This window comes from Sarcophilus harrisii, chromosome 2 (assembly GCF_902635505.1).
Source record: "Sarcophilus harrisii chromosome 2, mSarHar1.11, whole genome shotgun sequence".
NCBI lineage: Eukaryota > Metazoa > Chordata > Mammalia > Dasyuromorphia > Dasyuridae > Sarcophilus > Sarcophilus harrisii.
Window position 1 is genome coordinate 423,531,919 of NC_045427.1, and position 27,303 is coordinate 423,559,221.

Consider the following 27,303-nt stretch of genomic DNA (forward strand, 5'->3'; position numbering starts at 1 on the left):
AAAAAAAAAAAAAAAAAACAAGCAAAACAACAAAGGTGAAAATATTATGCTTTGATTCACATTCAATCTCCATAGTTCTCTCTTGATGCAGATGGCTCTCTCTCCATCAGTCTACAGGAATTGCCTTGAATCACCCCATTATAGAAAAGAGCTAAATCCATCACAGTTGATCATCACATAATCTTGTTATTACTGTGTACAATGCTCTCTTGGTTCAGCTCACTTCTAAAGTGATGTTTTTAAATATATAAAATTACAAAGGAAATCCACCATATTGAAATAAACAATTTTTTCCCACCCAAATTTATGAACCCTCTGAAAAATGTAGAGGTTTCATGAAGCCCAGATTAAGAGGTAGAGATTCTCAAAAGGTTTTGCCAGCCCTAAACAAATGCCTGCATGTTTACCTGGTTCACTGCTCATTAGGTTAGCACCCATCTCTGGGATGCAGATTTAAGAATAAATCAGAAATTCAGGTCATTAAAAAACTATGGAGTTTTTCATGTTTGTATAAACTCATGTGTGCCTAGAGGAGTTTCTCAAGAATCTAAGTGAGACCATAAAGAATAGGAACTCTTATGAGAATAGTCCCTTAGTCAGTCATAGGATGAGTTATGACTTTCCCTTGGTACCTCAGCTAAATACAGAGCTCAAAGATCTCCAATGTAGACCTTCAAGGTTTCCCCACTAACTATGACCTAGTGTTCCTAATACTAGTCAGATGTACAGCTTTTCTTGGACAAAAGTAGGAGCTGCTGCTCTTCCTAGGATTGCCCTAGGGAGGGATCTGGAGATGTGTAGCATCTCCACCCTACTCATCTACTGCTCTTCTGAGGCTTCAGGCAGCTGTACCAAATATTCTTTAATAAATCTTATTCGGATATGTAAGTTTTGCTGGTGAATTGTTTCAAGAATAGACCCTAATTTAAATTAAGAATCATGCATCTGGAGAGCTACTTGTAGCCAAAGTCATGAATTAAAATGGTTGAAATTGTGATCAGTTTTTCTTGTCATTTTAAGAAAAGTTCTGAGAACTCAAAAAGAAATAACATTAATTGAAATCAGTGCCATTTTAATGGGGCTAATTCAGCAGTTGTTTGGAGGATGGATCAAAGAGATGATAATATAGTACCTTTAGAGAAATCAAAATACCAGAAGAGAATGACTACAAAACTCTTTGTCAGCTTTAAAAGCTCTACGTGAATGTCAGTGATTACAGTACAGAGGGGGCTTCCCTGAACCTGAGAGGGTGCAACTTTGGTCTCCCAATCTAGACTTTCAATATGCTTTCATAACCTCAAATCTAGATCTACAGCAATGTTTCTCTCTTGACTTCTGTGCCTGAGGCTTCTTCTGAACATTTTACTGTTAGGATTATTGTCCTTAACCTTCACTTTCATTACGCCACTATACCATCCAAAGCTTTTAATGATTTTGGACATCCTCCATTATGTGTTTCCACCCTACTTCCTACAGAACCCCAATACTAATCTAATGAGACTATTCTGTTTCCTGGGACATGTCATCCTTAACCCTATGCTTTCTTTTCCAGCTCTCTAAATCTTAGGAACTCTTCAAAACTTAGTTTCAAAGTCCTACTTCTAAGAAGGCTCCTCTGACTTCTACAAAAGAAGTCTCCTCTTTCTCTGAATTTCTATAGCACACAATTTCCCACTTAATTATGTAGCCTTATTCCAACAATGTCACCTTTTGATGCCTCACCAAGGTGTATGAGATGATCCCGAGTATTTGTTTTTGTCTTGGTATGCTCAGTGTCTAATGAATGCCTGGTACACAGGAAAGGCATAATAAATGCCAGGTGACTGACACAGACACTTGTGCTAAACCTGTGAAAGTCACTGCTGATTATCTTCTCCCTGACAACTTCTTTTTAGGTTTCTGTGACACTTCTCTATCTACATGTCTGACCCACTCCTAATAATCCTTTGCTAGATCTTTTTCCAGGTCGTATTTGTGTCCCCAGAACTCTGCCTTCTTCTTTTTTCCCATTATGCTATTTTGTTCTTCAGCCCTAACCTCCCCTTCAACTTCCAATCTTGCATCTCCAACTGCCTTTTAGACATCTCATAAGATGTCTTGTAGAGACCCAAGACCTAACAAGTCCAAGAATGAAATCACAATCTCTCCCCTCAGTCACCCAGACCCATAGTTGTTGCCAAGAAGTGTTGATTTTATCTTTTTACTATTTCTCATATATCTCCTCCTTCAGATGTAATTAAGCCCTCACTACCTCATGCCAGACTATTTACTGCAATAGCTTGTAGATTGGTTTTACTGTGTTAAGTCTCTCCTTCATTCCACTGTCAAATTAATCTAAGACCAAGATCTGTCACCTTCCCATTTAATAAATTCCAGTGGTTCTCCATCACCTCGAGAATTCAAATATAAAATCCTCTGGCACTCAAATTTCCTACCAACCTGGCCTCCTACCTTTCCATTTTTCTTACACCTTGGAAAAGGTGTGCTTACATTTATTCAAACCTTACAGATTGTTCTGCAATCTAGTGAAACTGGCCTCGTGGCTATTCCTTGCACAAGACATTCCATCTCCAAACTCTGGGCACTTTCCCTGGCTGTTCCCCATATCTATAACACTCTTTCTCCTCACATCTGTCTCCTGTCTTCCTTCAAGTTTTAACTAAAATCCCATCTTCTACAAGAAACTTTCCCCCCCTCTTCTTTAATGAAAGTGCTTTCAATCTATTGATTTTATTTTCAATTTATTTTGTATATATTTTGTTTATACGTAGGTATTTGTATACTGTTTCCCTCATTAGACTGTGTGCTCTCTGAGAACAAGTCTTGCCTTTTACCTTTCTAAATATTCCAATGGCTTGCAAAATGCCTGGCACAGGGTAGGAGAGGGATAAAAGCTTATCTACTGAAAGCCATATTGAATATGGTTTGCTTTCAATATATAAAGTCAACATAGAGATCAATAAGCTCCCAAGGAGCAACTAGAGGCATTACCATTGTAAATATAAATTATCTTATGAATATGAAAGATAAGATTTATTCACCATAATTCCAACTTGGACAGTTAATTCCTTAAACATGGCAAAGGAAGCTCTTAAACAATCACACAGGCCATTAATGTTAGGGTTAAAGTAAAGATGGGATAACCCACTGGCTATTCCATTTCAAACTGCAAACAACAAGTGTATCAGGATATGAAAGATAATGTTTCTAGGACTAAACAAGTATTTTAATGATGAGTTCATCTTTTGATTACAGTGAAAACGGAGTGGGAAAGGCAATAGAATAGGCAAGGCATTAGATTTAACACAGGAACTGAATGTGAATAAGGGAGGGTGCAGAGGGAGGAAAAGGGCAAGGGAGAAGCACCAAGGACAAGGGGGTGGGGAAATATGACTGGCATCATTCAGGCTCTCTCTCCTCATCCTTTTCATGCAGTGAAAGAAAGTGTTTGCAGTTCAGGAAGATCAGGCTCAGAGAAAGATTTGGGGGACATTTAAATGAGACAGCAACCTAGTGTCCTGGAGTCAGGAGATCTGGTTAGCGTCACAGCTGCAACACTCAGCAGTTGTGTGACACAAGCAAGTCAGGGAACCTTTCTCATCTGTACTACTTATCTCACAGGGATATATCAAGGAAAGAGCTTTCCAAACCAAACAAAATTAACTATTAGGTAGATATAAAGCTGCAAGGATGTTCTCAAATGACAAATATGGGTCTGAAGTCATTTTGAGAGGGAGAGAAAAAAAAAAATCTAAATATAATTAGCTATTCTATGATGTGAATGAATAGTTTTCTATCTGTAAATTTCCAATCATTTAAAACAAGGTTTTTCACTAGATCTTAACAGTACAGTTGTTCCTCCCCTTTCCCATCTCGTCTCCTCCCCTCCTTAAAGCATGCTCTAGTCACAGACCAGTTCTATCAGATTAGCCCAGAGAAACCTTAATCTATTGATAAGCATATTGCTAATCTTATTTCTACCCTTTAGGGCACAGTGGTGGGAGACAGAAGGGGATCATGGTTCTGAAGGAGATCTTCCTAGGCTCTTAAGTCATAAACCCTCATCAGCCTATCACAGGGAGGGAAGCCAGCCCTGCAGAGTCGTGAGGGAGTGGATGGAAGAGAGGCTTGCCTTCACCAAAATCCAAATAAATGGTCTGGGAGGGGGAGGGGAGTAATCTATTTTTAGGAATAAGGGGATCAGAGGAAAATAACCATCAGAGATTAGAGGAAGGGCAAGGTGGGATTTGTATGGGAGAAATGGGATGAATTTGAGAACAGACTAGTCTCACAATTCAGCCCAATCTCTAATCCTATGTCTAGTCCCAGATAGGAAAAATTCCAATTATGAAAAACCCTTAAAGACCCTTAAAATGGTCTTTGTGAGGGCCAAAGGACAAAATACAGCAGGAAGCTTTTTGGAGAAGATAAGTGTTATAACAGGATCACAGAATAAAAGATTTAGGGCTGGATGAGACCTCAGAGGCCACCTGAACCAATCCCCTCATTTTTCAGACAGGGAAAGTAAGGTTGAAGAGTAATAGTAAAAGGCTGAACTAGGATCTGAACCCAGATGTGTTCTCCAAATTTAGTTGTCTTTTCCACTTTACTGATTTACATAAATTATCAACGTCTTTTTTTTTTTTTTTTTTTAAGTGAAGTGATGTAGTGAAAGGATCAAGGGACTGTAGACAACCCAATTTCCTTATCGGCAGAATGGGAATAATCAACTTAGCCTAGCCTAACCCACGGGGCTGTTGACATTTATGCAAAACCTTCAAGTGTGCTTAGCATTCTATAGACAGTACTGCATTTCATTCTCACAGTAACTGTCAACTAGAGCTCCTAGGAATGGTGTAAAGGGGAAGAGAGGAAGGGGAAGGGTCACTTTAGAGACATGGAAAGTGAAAAACAGGGAGATTAAAGTGACTTTCCCAAGATCAGCCAGGTATTAAGTAGTCCGTTAGCAGGAGTGGAGTAGCTCCATTATTCCAGCCTAGGTCCACTGACACCCAAGGCAGCATTTTTTCTACTGGATCCAAAGCCAGACTATCTACTGTATTACTCTACTGTTCTTTACTATGTGTGCTAAGGAATAAAAGAGGCCTTCAAAGGGTTCTGAAGAAGTTCTAAGTGGGGGTACATGCAAATGATTTTGCATTATCCAAAGCAAAATGAGGAGAGAGGCAAGGTAGATAGAGTTCTATTAACAAATCTAAAATGTAAGATAGCTGCGGAAGTCTGGAGTAAGGAGTTAGAAAAGGCTTTGCTTAATAAAAACTATTAAGCTGAACAGAAAGGTCTTCAGCAGAGGTTGAACCAAAAGAACGTCCAAGCAACGCTCAATTAAATGGGTTAAAATCGATTCGGTTAAACTACAGTCTTTTCCCAAACTGGTTCTAGTGAAAGTGTTGGATTCTGGGAGATGCGCCTAACTGTGTGACCACGGGGGTGGAGTGGAACAAACTCCACGCATCTCAGTTTCCCCGTCTGTAAAACAGGACAGTCCCGTCACTTATTACAGGTCGTTGTTTTTAAACAACTAACAAGGGAGGTTTGATGACTCCAGGAAATACCACGAGCCGGGTATCCAAACATTTGTTGAGCCGAACAGAAATGTATGTTCAACGAAAACGGACTAAGACCGCCGGGGTTTCCTGCTATCCTTCAGGAAATGCAATTAGCTCAACTCGATTCAGGCAAGTAGAGCAAGCCTTTCTGCAGGTTGGTGCAGGGGACGATCTCAGGATTCGGAATCGGGAGACCGGCCAAAACTAGTCCGGCACGAACAGCGAAGTCGGGTCACCTGCGCGCGTCACTTATTTCCGGGTAAAAGGGGGACAAGCCCCGCGGTGAGGGCTGGGCGAGGGGGCTTTTCTGAGGCTGCAGGCGCGGACGGAGCGCGGCCCCCACACCGTCCGAGGCGCCGGGACTGCGGGCGGCCCCGTCCCCGCAGGAGCCCCCGGGCCGAGTCGGCTCAGCCAAGGTCGCTGCTCAGCCGGGGGCCTCAGCCTGCGCCGCCTCCCGAAGGGCAGCCGAGCCCAGGACCACGGAGACACCCGGAGAGCCTCGAACCCGGGGCCAGGCTAGCTGGGCAAGGTGGGGGGAAGGGCTGGCGGAGGCCGGGGAATGCGGGCTGAGACACTCACCTGAGCCGACGACACTTGTCAGTGTAGCAGCAGCAGCAGCAGCCACAGCCACAGCAACAGCGGCAGCGGCAGAGCAGCAGCAACAGCGGCAGCGAAGGCAGCGGCCGCAGCAGCTTCAGTCAAGGGGGCGGGAATAAGAAAAGCAATGCGGCCTCGCGCAGGCGCAGAACCAGTCACAAACAGCCAAACGCCTGCGTAGTCCGCCTCTGCTCCCAGGGAACTACCAGGAAAAGGGAGGACGCGCTACGTAAAAGCGGGAGTCTCCACCTTGGTTGTAGTTTTTTATTCATTAAACTAAGAACTTCGCGGCGCCGCCTGAGGGGGAGGCCGGACAGGGGCGGGGCTTCGCGAGGGCCCCCCCCCGAGGGAGGGGGAGGTGTAAATTGCGGTTGGGCAAACCCTCGGGATGGGCTGGGCGAGGCTCCCTTCTGGCCTTGACAATCATCTCCCGGGACGGCGCATGCGGCGGGAGGGATGGAGCAGCTAGGTGTCTCCCGCCCCGCAGAAACCTCGGAGTGGGGGAGAAGGGAGCCCGCCGGTCCCGGGTGAATGTCCACCCTCGCTTTCTGGGTAAGGATCGAAATGACATAAATTTTTCCACATTACCTTCCTCCGTTCCCATACAAGTTCCCTATTTATAACGGGGAGGAGGAGGAGAGCAGTAGACTTCTTTTTCTCCCAGAGATAGATGAAACTGAATTTCACAAGGTCAGCTGTGAAGTCAAACTGGAAGGCTAGGGGAGCGGTCTCAGTCCTTAACCACCTTTTGTTTTCCGATCTAGATACCCACTTAACCTCTGGGATGGTCGCCATCAGCGTTCTTTTATTCTAGAGGGATTAAGAAAGACTGGACAACTTGATAAAGGATATGGATCAAAAGGGATTAGAAGCCTCTAAGACCCGGTCCAAATGCGGGCTCTACTGGTGACTTGCTATGACCTTGGGCCTAATGGTGGAGTCATGTGGGTTTAGTCCCCTGGCTAAAGAACATTAGTCATGCCCACCAGTCTGGAAGCAAAGAACAGGCTGGCAGTTTTGCCCAGGCCACTTCGTGGTCAACCACTTGTCATGATGGTGTCTGCCACCAATCTTTCCAATTTCAAAACAAGCTGTATTCTGGTTTATTTTTTACAGGTGAGAAAAACACAGCTCGATAAGAATGATATAACCACAGACAATTCTTTATTGTACATCATTTTAGAAAATAAAACCAATATTTGGGTACACTGGGGAAGGAGAAACTGGGTACTCAACATAAATATTAAAAAACGGAGAAAAGTATATGTACATGACTAAAGAAACACAGTTCTGAAGCAAATTATACATATAGTTCAAAGTCATTTCTTCAGGCTGCCACAGGTCTACTTTAAATGGTGTCCATTGATCCAGTTTTAGAATTCCATTTAGAGCCATATAAGTCTATGTAATTATTTTGTGAACATTCCTCATTTTTAAACTTGCTGTCACTGAGAATATATAAAATATCATTTTTTCCCAATCCAGATTTCAAAAATATCTTGAAAAATGGCATCAATCAGTGGAGTCTGTGTAAAGACTGGAGATAAAGTGATAAATGAACATTCAGAATAGTTAATGCTGATGCTTGTTTTTAAAAGTGCCACATTATAGTCATATTCCATAAAAGGCAGCACCTTCTCATATTCATCCATCTGAATAATAATTTGGAAGAAATATATGTAGACTGGATCATTAGCAGAGAAAAGAGTTTTAGAGTGAAAATGAGGGTTTGTGTAGTTCAGGTTTGAGCAGTTTTCGAATTGGTGACACTTCCAACTGCTGAACAGTCCTTTTTCCTGTGAGAAAATAATATAAGAAAATTCAGCCTTCAGGAAAAAAAGGTGGGGGAGAATTAAATTTTTTTTTTTGGACAAGAATTTTAATTACTACATAAGGACATACAAATGGCACCAAATTATCAATCCTCTATATTTAGGAATTTCACCAAAGAATTAGAGGCAGCTAGGTGGTGGTGCAGTGGATAGGGCACCAACCCAGAAGTCAGTCAGACCTGAGTTCAATTCTGATCTCAAACACTTAACACTTCTTAGCTGCATGACCTTGGGCAAGTCACAACCCCAGTTGTATCTTAGCGCCCCCCCCCCTCAAAAAAATGAATGGATATTAGGAAGAAGGCAGAAGATAAGCCTAAAATCTTTTTACACAAGAGTTGTTAACCTGAGGTCCACAGATCTCTAAGGATTCCTTGGATAGATTTTAATTTAAAATTTTTCATTTCCATGAACTCAATAGAAAAAAATTTACATCCTTGTTTTTATTAACCTTTGGTTTTCTCTGTAATAATGTGTTTTTACATTTTGCATATAAAATTATTCTGAGAAGGCTTCACCAAACAATCAAAATAGTAGATGACACACATAAAAATCCTTGGCCTACTAATATCTGAAGGGAAATTTGACTCCAATGGGGTGAGGGTAGGAGTGTATCTTAAAAGAAAACAATTTTTTCTTTACTCTTTCCAAATGGTGATTGCTTCTCTTACCAAGTTGCACCGACAACTTCTTGAAGAATTCGGTAGTATCTTCCATAAAAGAATGCAACAGCCTTACTGATCCTTGTAGTTCATCCATCTATAAACAAAAAAATTTCAGTGAACTTTTAGACAAGTTCATTCATTCAATTTCACTTTCAATTCACTGTGAAGAACAATAGGATAGTCTGAATGCCAGAATTCTGTAGCACAGTATAGGAGATAAGAGTCTTTTTCACTTGTCTCTATCTTTACATACAATTGTAATCTGTAAAAATGTAGTTTCTGTGTCTCAAAAATGCATAGGAGAAAGGTCAGTTGTTCTAAAAATAGAAAGTAGTTAGAATAAGCTATTTTTGAGGAAAAGGCAATCTGACAACTCTCAGCACTCTTGGGCAATGGCAAACTGTGTGTTTGGGAGATAAATGGGTATTGCTGTAGGAATGTTCTAGTCTGCAGGGACAGAAGTTGAAGATCTCGTGCAATCCCCCAACAACCCTTCCTACAGTCTCTGCTTTTGCCAAGCAATTTTCCCTGTTTGTCCCAAGATTTCAGGAAAATCTTAGGAACTCTAACCCTACAGTGGTTAGTTTAAAGATATATCTTAAGTGGGTTTCCTAATTTAACAAAAAGAAATCATCCAGATTATGTTAATGATTGTCAAGTAAGAGACCTTTGGAAGTCCAGGCAGTTTCAGATTTAGCCCTACCTATAGCACAAGTAGAGTATTGCTAACCTGAGATCAGATCTCTGCAGGGGTAATTAACACCTTGATTATTCCAGAACATTATGAAACCAAACTTTCTTGGCCTTGCTTTTAAAAATTACATTCACATTACATATTTAACATTCCTTTAACATGGTGAAAGTCCTCAGAAAAAACTAATAAATGTAACTAATCATGTAATACTTAACTAAAAAAACCAAAAGAAACAACAAAAACCATCTTTAAAATAAATTGAATCACAAAACAGGTGGTTGCCATTTTATATAAAGTTAACATCTTAAGTTGAGCTGTACATACTATTTCCTTCACACGCTGAGTCCTCCAAATTTCCAAACACACTAGTAAAATGAGAGAACTCAATTCAAGATTTACTTGCTGGTTCGTTCCAATGTGAATATAAATTCTTTGTATTTATATTTCTAGAGCTTAGCACAGTATCTTGTTCTTAATAAATGCTTTTTTGATCGACTGAAATAAATGTCAACTTACCACCATCTCCATGCAGTTAAAAACTTCATTCTGGCTGTCTAATATTTTCTGGTAGTCAGGTTTTGTGCTAAGAATTTCACTTTGTGAAGACTGTAGATACAAAGTGGGGTCCAGTTCTACATCATTAATTTTGGCTTCCTCTAAAGTCCTTTAAAAAAAAAAAGGTTGAAGTTACAAGTGACTTCTTATAATGTTATTTCTTCATACTACATTTAAAAGCCTGTTTATGCTACTCTAAAGGGCTTCCTAATTAACAAAAAGATTGTTTTGATTATATGGATGCTTTTCAAATGAGAAACCTCTATGTTTAGTAGTTTAAGATTAGCATGCTTTATAGCAAAGGGAAAGCTGTATTTTGGAGATGGAAGGAAATTAGAAGGTATTACTAACTTAAGATTGGATCTCAGTTGCAAAGGAAATAAAGAGCAAATCAAAATCGAAATAACTTGTTTTCATTATTTTAGCTTTTAACTTAAAAATTTCATTTCAATTGCTTTGACTGTAATCTCTCAGAAATGTATTATACAATCCTAATAACCCTGCTGAACACCCCCTAGTGGGTACACAAAATAAGTCACTGAGGTGGTAGGAGCCTCAGTGCTTTCTGTCTTCACTGTGGACCCTCCCTATCTATATGGTCTAATGGGTCAGCACTAAGATGGCCAGAAACAGAGCTACCATCCTTCCCTAGGAACTGGCAAAGTAAGGGTTAAGAATAGAGAATTCTTTATTCAGTGACAACTAGCTTCACCTTTTCAAGGAAGAAGGGAGATTTCAGAAGTAGCTAACATATAGTATCTCAAAGATCTCTAACACGTCTTCCCAGAGCTTTATGAAGCAATTGATACTAATGGGAAAAACATAAAAAATAAATTAATAAATCCCCATGGGGAAAAAGCAGCTGCTTTTGATTAGAGAGATTTAACCTGGATATCTCTTCGGCTACTTTCTGGTGATGCAGCAATAGTTGATCCCAATTTGCACACTCCAAAGAAAGCCTGTAGAATATATCAAATCTGTTGGTTAGCTTAGGGCTCTAGTTGGTACATAAAAAATTCAATTAAATAGAAGAACTTCAAAAAAAAGCTTCTAGGATTATGATAAATTATTAACAAATTTAGCCAATAGGTATTTTTTAAAAATTATATTCAATTACTAAAAATTTACCTTCCTTTTCTCCCACCCCCAAATGAAAAAAGTGGTCATATTTAATATTTTTTCCTGATATTCATTCTTTGTCTTTATCAAGCCATTCTAATACATTTTGAAAAGGAGGCTTTTAACTTCTAGCACCAATCTCCTTTGAGAATTCACATTTCTTTTAATATTAATTCTTCTTAGATTTAGTTGGGATGAATTAGGATACATAGCTCAATCATTATCCACTCACCTGGCTATATATTCTTTTATCTCTCTCATTGATGCTTCCAAGGCACTATCTGCTGACTGCCTGAAAGAGGATTACAGGATTACCAAATTTTTTTTTAAATAGCTTTTTATTTCCAAAATATATACAAAGGCCCTCTTTGTAGTAGCTAGAAATAGGAAACTGAATGGATGTCCATCAAGTAAAGAATGCCTGAATAAATTGTGATATATGAATGTTATGAAATATTATTGTTCTGTAAGAAATGAACAACAGGATGATTTCAGAAAGGCCTGGAGAGACTTATATGAACTGATGCTGAGTGAAAACAGCAGGACCAGGAGATCATTATATACTTCAACAACAATACAATATGATTATCAATTCTGATGGACACGGCCATCTCCAGCAATGAGATGAACCAAATCAGTTCCATTTGTTCAATAATGAATAGAACCAGCCAAACCCAACGAAAGAACTCTGGGAAATGAGTATGAACCACTACATAGCATTTCTAATCCCTCTGTTTTTGTCTGCTTGCATTTTTGATTTCCTTCACAGGTTAATTGCACATTATTTCAAAGTCCGATTCTTCTTGTGCAGTAAAATAACTGTATGGATATGTATACATATATTGTCTTTAACAGATTTAACAAGTATTGGTCTACCTGCCATCTGGAGGAAGGGGCGGAGGGAAGGAGGGGAAGAATTGGAACAAAAGGCTTTGCAAATGTTAATGCTAAAAAATTACCCGTGCATATATCTTGTAAATAAAAAACTATAATTTAAAAAAAATATATATATATATATGCAAAGATAGTTTTAATATTCACCCTATCAAAACCTTGTATTCCAAATTTTTTCCCCTACCTTCCAAGCCCTCCACTAGACCGTTAGTAATCCAATAAATGTTAAACATGTACAGTTCTTCTATACATATTTCCACAATTATCATGATACACAAGAAAAATCAGGAAAAAAAAAAAAGTGAAAAAGGAAAAAAAAGCAAGCAAAGAACACAAAAATAGTGAAAATACTATGTTGTGATCCACACTCAGTCCCCTCAGGCCTCTTGCTGGATGCAGATGGCTCTCTTTATCGTAAGACCACTGAATAACCTCACTGTTGAAAAGAGCCACATCCATCAGAATTGATCACCATATAATGTTCTTGCTGTGTACAATGTTGTCTTGGTTCTACTCACTTCACTTAGCGTCAGTTCGTGTAAGTCTCTCTAGGTCTTTTTAAAATCATTCTGCTGATTGTTTCTTATAGAAAAATAATACTCCATTATATTTTCATATACCATAACACATTCAGCCATTCTCCAATTGATGGGCATCTACTTAATTTCCAGTTACTTGCCACTACAAAAAGGGCTGCTGCAAACTCTTCACATGTGAGATTTTTTACCTTTTTTATGATCTCTTTAGGATATAGGCCTAGTAGAGACACTAGGATTATCAACTCTTAAAAAGAATCTGATGTTAATAGTATTATGCTTGTAATAAGTCTAAATATTCTTTGGACATACAAAAATATTCAGAATCCAGGCCCCTTCATAATTGCTGTCTCTATAGGCTTTCCCATGTCAAATCCATGTTACACACCATTACAAATTAATTTTCCTAAAATATTTTCATTGAGCTACTAAAAAAAATTCCCTGCTGCCTAGAAGTTCAAAATTGGCCTAGCATTCAAAGCCTTTCATAGACCGGTACCTTTCAAACCTCATCTCCTGTTACACTTTTATGTAAATTATCTACTTTAACCAAACATCCGTTCTACTTCATTAAAAAAATTTTTTTTAACCTAAATGCCAAAAGTGGATATTCCCATATATACAGAACACAAAAAGGATTGCATATAAATCTATGAATTTTCATTTTCATGCCACTTCAAAAAATTATGTAATAAATTTTACACATTATCTTATATACTATCCTGACTTATTTATGCTTCATTCTCAAGTTCCTCTTCTTCTATGCATTCAAAAATTGTTCCAATGGATCACTTTTTTGGGGGGAGGTCTCACTACTGCTAAACCCTCCAACACTTAAGTTAAAAAAACAAAACAAAACAGGTGTTGTACCACAGTTACTCTGGATATATGCTTGATCAATGTTTTGATCAGAGATCTTACATCTTTCAAAGAGCCACGTCCTACTACCCAGGAGTCATCTTTTTAATAATTTCTTTTTGTGATTTTGGTGAAGTAATTCGGGTTAAATGACCTGCCCAGAGTCATACAACTAGTAAATATTAAGAGTCTGAAGCTGAATTTGAACTAAGATCCTTCTGACTCCAGGGCCAATGCTCTATCTACTATGCCATCTAGCATTCCCTCTTTAATTACTTTTTGTGAAACAATAATATTCCTGTATGTTCATATACCACAATTTGTTTAAATTTTTAAACATTGAATATTTTTTCTATTAACCAAAAATCTACCTTCTCTTACCTCCCATTGAAAAAGAAAAACAAAGTTTTGTAACAAATATCTATAATCAAGCAAAACATTTTCTGATTGGTCATATCCAAAAAATTTGTCTCAATCTGTACTCTGAATTCATCAGTTCTCTGTCAGGATGAGGTAACACATTCATCATGAGTCTGCAGAAACCACATTTGGTCATTATGTTGATTGAAGTTCTCAGGTTTTTGAAAGTAGATGGTTTTTAGATAGTTTTTATTCTTTTTATGGAAATTGTTTTCCTCCTTGGACTTAAACTTTAAGATCAATTAAAACAAATTTTCTCAGGCTTTCCTGAAACCATCCCATATCTTTCATTGCAGTTCATATATACAATAGAAGTATCAGAATTGTATAGTTTGTTCAGAGATTCCCCAAATGATGGGTATCCTTTCAGTTTATATTGTTTTTCTCATCACAAAAAGTACTATTATTATTTTCACACAAAGGGAGACTTTTCACTCTTTCTTTAATTTCTTTGTCATATAAAACCACTTATGGTACAGATAGGTCAGAGTCTGCACAGTTTGATGACTTTTGGGACATAATTCCAAATTATTTTTCAAAAGAGCGGGACCAATTCACAATCCCAACATTAGTAGCTGTTTTCCTACAGCCCTACAAAGGTCAACTTTGCTTGTAGTTTTTCATATGGCTTTTGATAGTTTGGATTTTTTCCTCTGAAATCTGCCCCATTCATATATTTTAATTATTTATCAACTGGAGAATCAGCCAAACCCCAAACGATGGCCACTTCTTTAGTTTCTTAGTTGATTTCCTTTTCTTTTTTTTTTTTGACTTTCAATTCTCCAATGAAGGATCAGGTAATTTATTGTATTCAATATTCCTTTGCCCCCTATCATCCTCCCTCTTACCAACTTCTTCCCCATCTTCACGTTTCTTGTTTAGTTTGATTTTTACAGAAAGGTTCATTTCATACTCCTATCTATTCTTCCCTGTGCGTTCTCTTCATACACACCAATTATGAAAAACAAAAAATTTGGCCTCCTTTGTCTTCCTCTCAACACTAGTATATTCCTTTCACTTTCCCTTTTCCCTCTTAAAATCTCCATAACAAAACCAATTGACTTCAACATTTCTACTTTAGTAATTTCACTTTTTCAATACCCATTGAAGAGATTAAGGTTCAGAAAGAATACTTGTCTTTATCATAATATATCCCCATCATACATTAAACTCTCTAGGTTACTGATTTTTGTTGTTTTTGTGTATACATTTTAAAGTTGTTTCTTAGCTCTGCCTTTTTCATCAGAAAGGCTTGAAAATCATCTATCCCATTAAATGTCCACCCCTTGCCCTCAAAGGATTAGTCAGCTTTATATACTATTATTCTTGGTTGTAACTCTGTTATTTTTGCCTTTTGAAATACTGCATCTCTTCTCAATTAAAGATGAAACTACAAGCTTTTATATGATTCTAACTATGGTTCCTTGGTACTTGCATTATTTTTTTCTGAATGCTTGCAGTTTTTTTCCTTTAGATATGGAAACCCTAGATTTTGGCTTCTAATACTCAATAAACATTTATTAACACCTATTATAAGCCAGAATTGTGTTAAAATGGAAAATAAGAAGAGGGAAAAGACAATACTTGCCCACAATCTAATGCAAAAACTCACAATTTAGTAATTCCTGAGACTCTTCCTTTCAGAAGGTGATCAGTGGAGTTTTAAAAATTTTTCATTTTATCCTGATTTTAATGTATTTGGGCATTTTCCTTTTATGACTTCTTGAAATATAGGATCCCAAGCTTTTTCTTCTTTTCATTTTTTTTTTTTTTTAAACAATCATGGTATTAGGGGCAGCTAGATGATGAAGTTGAGTTGAGCTTTTAAGGAAGACAGGGATTCTATAAAACAGAGCTGAGGAGGGAAAAACATTTCAGGCATGGCAAGACCCTGTACAAAGTTATCATAATGGAAGATTATATGTGTGCATAAGAAATAATAAGTAAATCAGTTGGGCTGGAAAGTAATCAATCAATTTAACCAATGACATAAGGACCTGTATCCCATAAAAGAACAAATTTTATAATAACAAAACTCGTTTGGAAGAACAAAAGGTCAAGAATTTCAAGGGAATTAATGAAAAAGAATGCAAAGGTGGCGTAACTGTACTAGATCTAAAATTACATTAAAAAGAGCAATCAAATTCATTTGGTACTAGCTAAGAAATAGAGAGTCAGTGGAATAGGTTGGGTACACAATACATAATAGTTAATGAGTATAGTAATCTAATGTTTGATAAACCCAAAGACTCCAACTTCTGGGATAAGAACTCACTATTTGACAAAAAATGCTGGGAAAACTGGAAAATAGTATGGCAGAAATTAGACAATGACCAACAACTAACACTCTATCCCAAGATAAGATCAAAACAGGTTCATGATTTAGCTATAAAGGACGACACTATAAGCAAATCAGGAGAAAAAGGGATGGTCTATCTTTCAGATCTGTAGAGAAGGGATGAATTTGTGGCCAAAGAAAAATTAAAGAACATTATGAAATGCAAAATTTTGATTACATTAAATTAAAAAGGTTTTACACAAAACAAAACCAATGCAGCCAAGATTAGAAGGGAAGCACACATCGGGGGGAAAATTTTTGATAGCCAGGGTTTCAGAAAAAGGCCTTGTTTCTAAAATATAGAGAGAACAGATTTATAAGAATACAAGCTACTCCCCAACTGATAAATGGTCAAAAGATATAAATAGAAAATATGGCATGATAAAAAGCATAGTGGTCTCAAAGTCATTATATTTAAATTTGAATCTCAGTTAGGACATTTATGACATTGAGTAAGTTATTTCTCTTTGTTGACTTTAGCAAATTCATCTATAAAATTGGGCATAATACTTGTCCTTTCTATTTCACAGGCTTCTTATGTGGAGGAAATAAGACTGCAGATGTGGAGGGAGCACATGGCAATGTAGATCTATATTCAGTTGATCTTTGGTAATATTAGTTAAAATTTTCAAGCACTTGACAAGTATTCTAGGGTCTGGGATTCAGGTTGATATTCATGATTGACAAGGAAAAAGCTAAGGGTGCAGCTTCACAGAAATTTTTGCTCAAATTACAACCTTTTAAAAACAAGGGAAGTTACTATTACCCTTTTGATTCTTCAGAGCATTTTTGTAAAGTACCATCATCTTGAAGTCTATTTGTAAAATTCTTGAATTCTTCAGAAATTGAAGACACTAAAAGGAAAAATGAAATGGAATGTAGATAAATGAATATAATATATACATATATATATATATATATATATATATAATGAAATATAGTATGCTTAATAAAGTAGATATATCTGACAAAGATATTACATACTATGTATTGAGGGTATCAGGATTAGAATCCTTACAATACCTCCCCATCTCAGCATTCAACAAATACTAATAAATGTTTCTATATATTATAAACCTGTCACTAGCTGGCATAGTGGAACAGAGCTTGAAGTTAGAAGACCTGGATTCCAATTCAGCATCTACTGATGAGGGGTTCTTAAACTTTTTCCACTTGTAGCCTTTTTTTGCCTGAAAAATTTTGACCCTGTGCATATATACATATAAAACAGATATATAAATCAAACATTTACTGATAATAAATGATAATTGTATGACTTCCATATTCACCAACAAGACCCCAATGTAGAGTCTTGAACCACAGTTTAAAATACTGGGAGCTATATGACACCAGTCATAGAAGAGATCTGTCTCAGTTTTCCCAACTGTAACATGGGGATAACAATAGCACCCAGCTCTCAGTGTTGTGAGAATCAAATGAGGTGATATTTGTTAAGCACATGACAAAAAGCCAGCATTTAATAAATGCTTATTTTCTTCCTTCCTAGCACTTTCTTCCAGTGCCATGTACTGAGAACACAAACTTAAAAACAAACCAGTCTTACCTTTCAGAAAAGGAGATATATTCCAACAAAGAAGAAATAGAAAAGTTTTGGCAAGAGCTTGTATATGAGAGGAGGGTATGTGTGAGAGACAGTGAGAGGAATCCAAGATGGTTCTTAGGTTGTGACCATGAGAGACTGGGAGAATGATGTTGCCCTCTACAGTAAATAGGGAAGATAATGAGTTCAATTTTGAATATGTGGAGTTTAAGATGTCTACTGGACATTCAGTTTGAGATATCTGAAAGGAAATTGGACATGGAAAGAATGGAAGTAAGTAGATAAGATAGGTAGATTTGAAAATCATCAGATTAGAGGTGGTAAATAAATCCATTGGAAATGATGATTTTACCAAGTAGGAAAAAGGGGGGGGGGGGGAAGAGTCCAAGTTAAGGAGAGTTTGTAAAAGAGAATAATATAGAAATGTAAGCTGAGGCCAAATTGTGAAAAATATTCAAAAGCTAAAAAGAAGAGTATTATTGATCATGGAGGCAATGGGATACCACCAGAGGTTCTTGAATTAGGTGACAGATTAAAGCTGGCTTTAGGAATATTAATCTGGCAATGATGTAGAAAAAGGACTGGAAAGGGAAAAAGGACTGGCAAAGAAGCCAGTTAGATTAGTACAATAATCTATAGTCCAGAGGCAATAAGGGACTACACTATGGGGGTAGTATGAAGAAGGATGTGGATGAAAGAGATATTGCTGAAACAGAATCTTTTAAGATTCAGTAACTGTTTGGATATCAGGATTGAGAGATTGGATTTAAGTGAACCCAAAGTTACAAATTTAGGTGATTATAAGAATGGTGGTGCTCTTAATAAAAATACGGAAATCAGTTAGAAGGCAGGATTTGGGGAGAAAGTTGAGTTCTGTTCTGAGTCAAGTTGCTTTTTAGATATCTATAGTACATCCAGTTAGGGATGTTCAATATGAAGTTGGCGATTCAAAATTCAGGGAAGAGAAAATGTGGCTAGATACAAAGACCTGGGAATCTGTAGAGAAGTAACGGTTGAATCTGGGAAAAACTGAAAAAAATCACCAAGAGAATGTATAAAGAGATGAGAGTACAAAGCAGAGTCCTGGTACACCCATGAATCGGAGGTAGGACAAGAATAATGACTTTCTTCTAAAGGAAGCTGAACAAAAGCAAACAGACCAGTAGGAAGAGGACCAGGAAAAAACCGTGTGGTGAAAATGTAGGGTAGGGAAGAAAAGTGTCTAGGAAGAGAGACTGGTACCACCACAATGTCAAATCCTGAAGAGGTATAATTAACAACAAAAAGCTATAGATTTTGGCACTTCATTGATAATCTTGAAGAAAACAGTTTCAGTTTTCAAATTAAAAGTCAAATTAAAAGGGGTTGAGAAGAGAATATGAGGAAAGAAAGTAGAAACAATAATATTAATATAATATTTATTGATAATAATGTATTGATATACCAAAATTGAGTTTGGCATCTCAGCTCAAAACCTAGCTCAAGCTAGGATTTTGTTGCTTTTTTTTAATGGTGGGTAAGATCTCAGTATATTTATAAGCAACAGAAAAGGGCTTTGTGAATAAGAAGTGAAGAGAAATTAGGGAGAAATTAAGATTAAGTCCCCAGAAAACATAAAAGATGGGAAGAAGAGCGCAGTTAGAAAAATTGTTATTTGCAAAAATAATGGTATCTTTTCTTCAAGTATTAGGAGGAAAGAAGAGGGTGTTATTGGGGTAATAAGGAATGTGAAGAATGTGAAATTGTAGAGAAAATGGAGTTTGCAGCAGATCATTTTGAATTTTTTGTCAAGGTCTCCTGCTGAGAGGGAGAAGGAGAAGGAATTGACATGCATAAATGAGGGTTTGTTTGAGAATGAATAATCTGTGATGGACCTAGTCAGTAAGGCTCCAATAGAATTCAGTAGTATACATACAGAAACAAAGACAGACAACATAGAGAGAGTTAAGGACAAATGGGCAAAGGAGAAAAAGGAAGAGAATAGTAAAAAGTTGACTCAGTTACCTATATGGTCAAGATTTTTAAAGGAAGGTAAGGCTAGAGAGCAAGAGTGATAGCAAGGGAAATCAGGAAGGGGATTAGTGGTAACAGCAGAGAACAGGTTTAGAAGAATGATAAATTGCTAGGATCAGGTAAGGAAAATTCAAGGTATAGATCATAGACATGTAATACTTATGGGGGATGAGTGTATCAAATATGAACATCCTGTGTGATGCTTTTATATAGTGCCATAATATCAAGAGAATTATGCCACTCAATGAGCATGGAAGGACCCACGTAAGATATATATTAATATTGAGTATAGAGGCCAGTAGTTCTTTGTGGTTAGATACAAATGAAATAACATTTTTAAAATAGTATGCTTAAAAAAACAGCAAAATGGCAGGTCAGCATAATATTTCAATCAAAAAACTTAATCTGATTATACTGGGAGAGGATTTTATAGAAATTAGACAATGGGAATAAAATTAAGAGTCAGGAAGCACAATGAAAAAATGTTGCAAATGATTAGTTATGAGAATTACATGACTGTAGGCTACAGTCAGACTTGAAAGAGCAAGCTTCTACACCCAACACAAAAATGTAGAAGTTATAAAAATGTTGTATTGGCAGTATGAGCTTACTCCATTTAAGGAAACAATTATCCCAACAGAATATAAGTTCTTTGCTAGTAAGACTGTTTTTGGTTTAGTATAGTTGTTAATTTGTATTTTTAGTATGTAGCCCAAAGTGTTTAAATGAAAATTTAATTCTAAGGGATAAACTAAAGGGGCATAATTTATACCATCAAGTAAATCTTAGCTCATTAGTTTCTTATATCACTGAAAGGTACACACTGGTTCCATCTTCAGTGAATTCATGAAGTGGAACAGCAAGAGTTAATGCTATCCTCTGTGTGTTTTGAGCTCATCTCAATTTCTCTTTAGTAATTCTTACCTTTGCTTTTAAAAGTATCAAGACTGAAGCCATCAATGTCTCTCAGAAAAGGTTCAAGTTTCTGAGCAGAGAACTAAGAAACAAAACAAAACAAAACAACCACTTTCACAATCACCTCCACTTAACTCAATAAAGGGGAAAAAAACATGAATTATAAACTAAATTCTAAATGTTTATTAACATGATGTCTCAAGTTAATTCACTGTATAAATCAATTCATCTAAAAAGATAATGGACTGAAATGACTCATGTACACTGCTTCCTAAGTACTGGAGGATTGCTGTTAATGTGTGAATCTTTTAGGGAAGTTTTTTTTTTTTTAAATGTAAAAACAATTCATATTTTATACATTATAACATGGTTAACCCTTCTTTGGGGTCAATACTTTTCCAGGATACAAAAGCATTTTTCTAACCCAAGCATCTTACCTGAAAACTGGAAAGAAGGAGACAGCCAAGGCGTTTGCTTTCAGCCAAGTCTATGCTGATAGATCTGCTGAGCTCTAATACACAAAAGCATCACCGTCACACTAAAAAAAGTCTAATATCTTTATAGTTATAGCAAGATTCTCATATGTGTAAAAATAAGTCCCTTTAGGCACAATCTAATTTAAAATAGGAAAACCTCTAAGATTTTTTTTATTGATTGAAAGAGAAATCAAATATATTTTATTCTTCTCTTATCAGGAAATGAGGTAGTGCACATAAATTTCCAAATAACTAAGCTTACCCTTTTAAGTAATAAAGCTTTGTTTAAAAAAGATAACATATCTAAAATGTATTATAGAGAACGACAAATAAGAATTCAAAGAAACATGTCAAGACTTGTATGTAACATGGAAGTGAAAGATAAATCAAAAAATAAAATTATAACTGGAAACAACTTTAAACAGCAACAAAACTCAGATAAGCAACAATGGACAATATTGGTTCTAATTTATTAGAGTTAAGGTTCATGCCTTTTCATTTAACTAGTACTGTATAAAGATACCTATACTATCAATTACAATCACTTTTCTATGTGTATTGTGTATATATAAAAATAAATAAGATGGCTATAATGGATAAAGAATATAGGTTACCAGAGACAATTGTGAATATGGTAAAATTTCTGAGCTTAGATATCAGAAATGTGTTTTATGTGAGATATTATGACATTTTATGTTTTATCACCATACCTGTGATACCCTGGTGAAAGGGTGGCAGTGACTTCCGAAGGTTTGTTTCTTTCATGCTAGCCCTTCGCCAGGACTGACGCTTAGCTTTTTGATTGTCGTTATTTTCTTGTGGGGCCATATAAGTGGGCTTGAGATCTTGATTTTTTCCTGTTTTAGGACTGTTCTCAGAATTCTTTCTTTTTCTTGAGACATCTTTGGTAGTCTCCGGGAAGGCAGAAGATACAGTACAGATTTTCAGAGAGGCAGGGCTTGATGTTAATTGATGATCTTGAGTCTTGGGCTCCACTGCTTTCTCTTCAAGCACTTATGACAAAATGTTAAAACAAAAAAATCTACTACCAACCAAACATCGGATAAAATATAAAGCAAACAGGCAAAAAAGAACCTGCTAGTACTTCAAACTAGAGAAACATATACAGAAGACTGGGAATACAGAATTCTAACGCTGGTTGGAGAGAGAGGGGGATATGTAGGGAGCAGTTCAGTGTCAAAGTTTAAAAAAAGCCTTGCAGGTTTCTCCAACCTTGTGAGAAATTATGTATCCCTTTTGGGCAAATAGAGTGGGGAAAGAGGGAGATAAAATCTGAGGTTAGTGATTTCATCAGAGTAGTCACCTGATTGTAAAGACTCCCTCTTCTGTTGCAAACCTGTAATTTAAAGTCTCAAGAATTGTCTGGCTCACTAAGAAATTACTTTTTAGTATGAGTTAGAGGCAAGACTTAAGCACATTAAGAGTAATCAAATAACTTTCAAAGTATTGTTAGATATACCTGCCACATCACTGAGAGATTCTTTATGCATTTGATGAAAGAATCAATTGCCAATGAGATAAAATGACTCAAAAAAAAATGGCCATTAATCTCACATTCCTCAGTGTTGTAATGCTTTTTATTTCTCAAAGCATTTCCACACTATGATTTTAGCTTCACAATTTCCCTGTAAATACTTCATGGCAAATATTGTTCTCATTTTTAAAAGGTTAAAAAAAAGAGTGAAATTAAGTGGTTTATCAGCAATGTTAGGTATAACTAGGTCTAAAAACCTCTACAGCACTTGATAGTTTCGTAGTCTAAAAATCTTGAATCTGAATTTTCTGGAGTGTAAATAGATTTTTTGAAACACACAAGTTACACTTAAGAACCCTAAACTGATTAGCAATAAACCTTTAACCTGTTGGTTTTCTCATCTGGGATGGTACATTCCTGACCCATTTATCACTAAGGATTCACCATATTGGTGCAGATATGTTATCAGCTTTAGTCCTACAGTAGATGAGGTCTCCCAAACTCAAGCAATCAACCAGCTTCAGCATCTTCGACCCCTTCTCTACCCCACAAGGTAAATAAGCTGTTTATATCCTAATGCCTAACAAACATATAGGAAGTGAGCATATTTCCCAGCCTTTTGCAATCAGAGGGTTATCATAGTAATTTGTTTTCTTATTACTTTCAAACCACATTATAATATCTCTACCCATCATCAAATTCACTATAATTTTGGCTCTAAAATTTGCCCTTCTAGTCTTATTTAACATTATTTACTTTCATGTACTATCTAGCCAAAAATTTCATTAAGCTTACTGAATTAAGTCTGAAGACTGAATCAAGAAAGCTCCCCACAGCAACCTTTTTATTAGAACACTGGGACTAATTTATTCAATGGCTTCTACCAACTCCATAGTTATCTTCCTGTCACATAGCTAGCAAATCCCTTTAGCTCACTTGCCAACCTCAAGCTTCTTAAGCTGTCACTCCAAAGCACTTGCCTAGTCACAAAACCTCCCTCTTTAACCTTGATCTTTATTGTCACCTAGTCCACGATACTCTTGTCAATGGCCCTACTTCCTGACATTTACTAAAACTGGGTCTTCCCCTAAAGATACCACTTCCCTAAAGATTCTCTGTAATGCTAGCTACCCCTTTCACTTTCTTCTAACTCTCAGAACTCTTCCTCACCAATGACATTCTCAGAGTCTTTATCATTATTCACTAATCTTTACCTTTGCTCATTCTCTCTTGATTCTTTTAACTACCATTTACCAACTTCCTACCTTTTCCAATGACTTCAACTTCTGGCTTTATTTATACCACTATTCTTTACTTTCCTCTCTTCATAGTCTTGATCCTATGGTTGGTCATTTTGCTATTTTCTCCTCTATCCTTGAATCCTTTAATCACTTAACCTTCAGCTATTCTTGCCTTGGGTAATCAACACCATTATGCAGTCTGTCCAGTGCTGTTGAATGAATTCCCAAAACTAACCTGGCTACAAAGTCATGTTATTCTGACTACCACTGGCACATCACCACTTCATGGCAATCTATTCATCTTAGTCATTTTCTGTCACATTACAAATAGTGCACATTCCCAACTTCTCAAATCCTTAACTCTCTATCCCCCTCCATCTTTAGTTCACTGCTCTCTTCCCCTTTATTGTCAAACAGTGTACAATCACTATCACAATCATTTTCTTCATCATCCATATCTTTAACTTTTCTCGGCTTTGTTTTCTCTCTCAACTATATTTCTGAAATGAGTCAGTCACCTAATTGCCAATCTGAATAGAGATTTTTTTAGTTATGTTCTTTGAATTCTCCGCACATGATACAGTCCTTCAACTCAAAAGAAGCAGCTAGATGGCTCAATAGATAAATACAGCTGAACCTGGAGTCAGTAAGACCTGAGTTCAAATTTTGCTTCAGATACTCACTAGCTGTATAACCCTGGGCAAGTTACTTGTTTGCTTTAATTCACCTGAGAAGAAAATGGCAAATTACTGCATTGTGTTTGCCATAATGCGTTCCTGAAATCTCATTTGGGTTCAGACACAAGTAAACAACAGTCTTCTTAATGGTTTGTCCTCCCTTGGCTTCCATATCAGTACCCTCTTCTGGTTTTCATTGTACCTCTATGATTATTCCCTCTATCACCTTCATTGGTTCTTCCCATCTTCCATGCCCTTAATATGGTCATCCTCTGAAGATCTACCCTGCCTTTTTCTCTTCATTAATCCAATTCACTCTCATGGCTTCAATTATCTCTTCTATGAAGATAAATTATATTCTATTTTTAACTGCTTGGAGGATTACTCCAACAGGGTACCTCAAAGTCAACCTGTCTCCAGTTACCCAGGAACAGTCTTGAAATCATTGGTAGATTCAGAGGAAAAGGAAAAAAAAATCAACTCAGGTCAAGTTTTACCACTTTTTTATCTTTTGCTTTCATCCTTCTTTTCAACTCCTATCACCCTAATTTAGGTCCCAGTTATCTCTTGCCTGTAGTCTCATTATAGATTCTCAACCATTTCCCCCTTTCTTTTTTAATCTTCTCTCTCTTATTTATGCTTCACACATATGCTGAATGTAGCACTCTTCTGCTAAAAAATTTTCATGGGCTCTCTACAGTCAAAGAAATACAATCCAAATTTCATAGTCCTATCTTCCCAGTATACCTTACATTTTTTGGGTAAAGATCTGTAATTTCATTTGGGTGGCATGTATATGTTTAATAAATACATCCTAATTTTCACCTGTAGTACTCACCTCTTGTTGCCTTAGAATCATTCAATGAAGTCAATTTGGGTGGAGAATCCTAGATAGCAAAGCAGCAAGAAGATTCACCCTGTACAGTCTGCTCACAAACTACCAGTTCCTATTCCTGCGCCTATCTCCCATTCCTTAAAGACTGTATTACGTCCCTCCTCCAGAAATCTGCTTATGTCATTTTCCCCTAACTGGGAAAATCTTTTTCTGCAGCCACTTTTGTTCCCTGAAATTTCCATGAATGTTTCTAAGCCCAGCTTATATTAACCATTCTATCTATATAGTCCTCCTTTATCATTCCAGATAGAATTGTTTCTTAAGAGATTATACCAACTATATGATTCATATGACACACATAACACCTCATAGCAATTTATGTATACATCAAATCTTCTTGTACTAGATTCACAGAATGTTAAAATAGGAAGAGACCTTAGAGATCATACAACTCTCTAAATGAGAAAAATGGGTCTCAGAAAGTTTAAGTGACCTTATTCTGAGGTCCAAAAGAGAAAGGACTGTTTTACTGAAATTTGTAACTTTCCTACTCCTCTTCTCAAGTCCTGGACACAGGACCCAAAACATAGAATCTACTCAGGAAATGTTAGGGGACGGAGTGTCAGAAGAATGACAAGAAGCACAAAGAAGGGAGTGGAAGTAAGGCCTAATGAAAAGTACAAAGCTGAGGGAGGTTAAGATTTCAGAGACAGGGAAGAGTGTCCAGTTGGGGCAGGGTCTGTTTTTCTTGTCTTTGTATCCCAGAGCCTAATATGACCATAGCAGGTGCTTCCAAATGCATGTAAGATAGGAATAAGGATTGGGGAGGGGCTGAGAGAGGGGCAAAGAGGCAGAGACAGGGGCCGTTTCCAGTTGTCCTGATCTTTGTATCTAATCACTGGACCCATATGGCTCTAGAGAAGAAAGTCTCCCTCCCTTAAATCCAATTCACTTGTACATTAAGGCATCACCTCCCTGATGTCATTCATGGTCCTCTTTGAAAGAGATGGGGAAAATGAGGCAGGGTCTATTTTCCCTTTTTCTTCCTATTCCCAGAATCCAGCACAGCAGGAATTAAAGAAAAAAAAGTTAGCTCCTGAGCACTTCCTGTGTGGAGCACTACGTTTTGCACGTGACACACACCTGAAGTTTTACACAGCCTCCTTACACCTGCGCTCCTCCAAGCGGTGAGACTGCCCCCACCTAGCCCTGGGCTGTTCCCCGTCAATGAAATCCTCTGCGCCTCCTTTAAAGTCCCATCTACAAAGAGCAATCTCCCCAGTCCTCTAAATTCGGGTGCCTTCCTCTCTAATTTAACCTGTCTCTGTTGTGTCTACTTAGAACGGTGTCCGCGACGAGGGAGGCAGACTGACAACTGAGCCAAAGAAGGGAATAGCACAGAGGGGGGATAAAGCCAGAGGAGGGAAGGAGTGACGGGGGTGGCAGCAGGGGGGTGGGGGGGGAACAAAGGAAGGACCAGAGAAGGGCACGGGAGGATGGGAAGAAGCAGTACGGGAATCGCGGGCAAGGGGCGGGGCGGAGCTTCCTCACTTCGGGAATCCTTCGGTCCGGACCAAAGCTTCCGCGCCTGAAATACAAAGCTGCTCATCAGTCTCCCGCAGCCCGACGGACACTCTCCCTTCCCGCTCTCCGCCGGCCAGTACCTGCAGTCCCCGGTCCCCGGGTCCGCAGGCTGAGCCATCCTCCCGACACCGCCACCTCTAAAATTCCCGCGCAAAGCGGCAAGCGCGTCGCAGCACTGCGCCTGCGTGGCGGCCAGACGTCTCCCGGAAGTGGGAAGAAGGTAAACACTCCCGATATGAACAGACCTTATGGCGTCATCGCGCAGTGCGTCCCTCTCGGGAAGAACCGTTATCTTTTGGTGGAGGCGTTAACGGTCGTTCAGTCCCGCCTTTCTGGAGTAAGCCTGGGGGCAAGCGCGTTTCCCTCTGGTGGTTTCCTCCTGCATTGCAACCCGGGCGGCCCTTGCTTCCCTGCCACGTCGCGGCCCG

General features: G+C 37.7%; 2 protein-coding genes and 1 long non-coding RNA gene across 7 annotated transcripts in view; 1 reads left to right on the forward strand and 2 right to left on the reverse strand.

The window, feature by feature from the left end:
* The window catches only part of NDRG3 (NDRG family member 3), a 68,155-nt gene extending 59,402 nt beyond the window's left edge, over positions 1 to 8,753 (reverse strand). For 4 of the 5 annotated variants that reach the window (XM_031953975.1, XM_031953973.1, XM_031953971.1 and 1 more), the window contains exon 1: positions 6,150 to 6,234. The gene's annotated coding sequence lies outside the window, so the exon portion shown is untranslated. Of the gene's footprint in view, positions 1 to 6,149; positions 6,235 to 8,670 lie in introns of those variants that run through there. The other variant, XM_031953972.1, reaches the window with a different exon arrangement.
* LOC116421711 lies at positions 6,555 to 7,617 on the forward strand. Its single transcript, XR_004232202.1, has 2 exons — positions 6,555 to 6,719; positions 6,932 to 7,617. It is a non-coding gene; the product is annotated as an uncharacterized LOC116421711 (long non-coding RNA).
* DSN1 (DSN1 component of MIS12 kinetochore complex) lies at positions 7,315 to 27,114 on the reverse strand. Its single transcript, XM_031953976.1, has 12 exons — positions 26,956 to 27,114; positions 26,843 to 26,879; positions 25,295 to 25,343; positions 21,754 to 22,056; positions 21,005 to 21,078; positions 20,577 to 20,649; positions 16,845 to 16,932; positions 11,265 to 11,324; positions 10,801 to 10,872; positions 9,875 to 10,022; positions 8,671 to 8,758; positions 7,315 to 7,963 (listed from the first exon to the last, which is right to left on the reverse strand). Exons 1-12 carry the CDS (start codon positions 26,991 to 26,993, stop codon positions 7,878 to 7,880), a joined length of 1,116 nt encoding a protein of 371 aa, XP_031809836.1. The 5' UTR covers positions 26,994 to 27,114; the 3' UTR covers positions 7,315 to 7,877.
* Between the last annotated feature and the right edge of the window lie 189 nt (positions 27,115 to 27,303).

What these genes read in the sequence shown, in the direction of transcription:
- DSN1 (XM_031953976.1), bottom strand. Translation starts at nt 26,993, where the DNA reads ATGGCTCAGCCTGCGGACCCGGGGACCGGGGACTGCAG. An exon ending in CTTTCACCAGGGTATCACAG is followed by an intron (nt 21,079 to 21,753) that starts GTATGGTGATAA and finishes TTTGTGTATTAG; the next exon opens with AGCTCAGCAGATCTATCAGC. An exon ending in TGCTCTGAAGAATCAAAAGG is followed by an intron (nt 11,325 to 16,844) that starts GTAATAGTAACT and finishes ATCCTCTTTCAG; the next exon opens with GCAGTCAGCAGATAGTGCCT.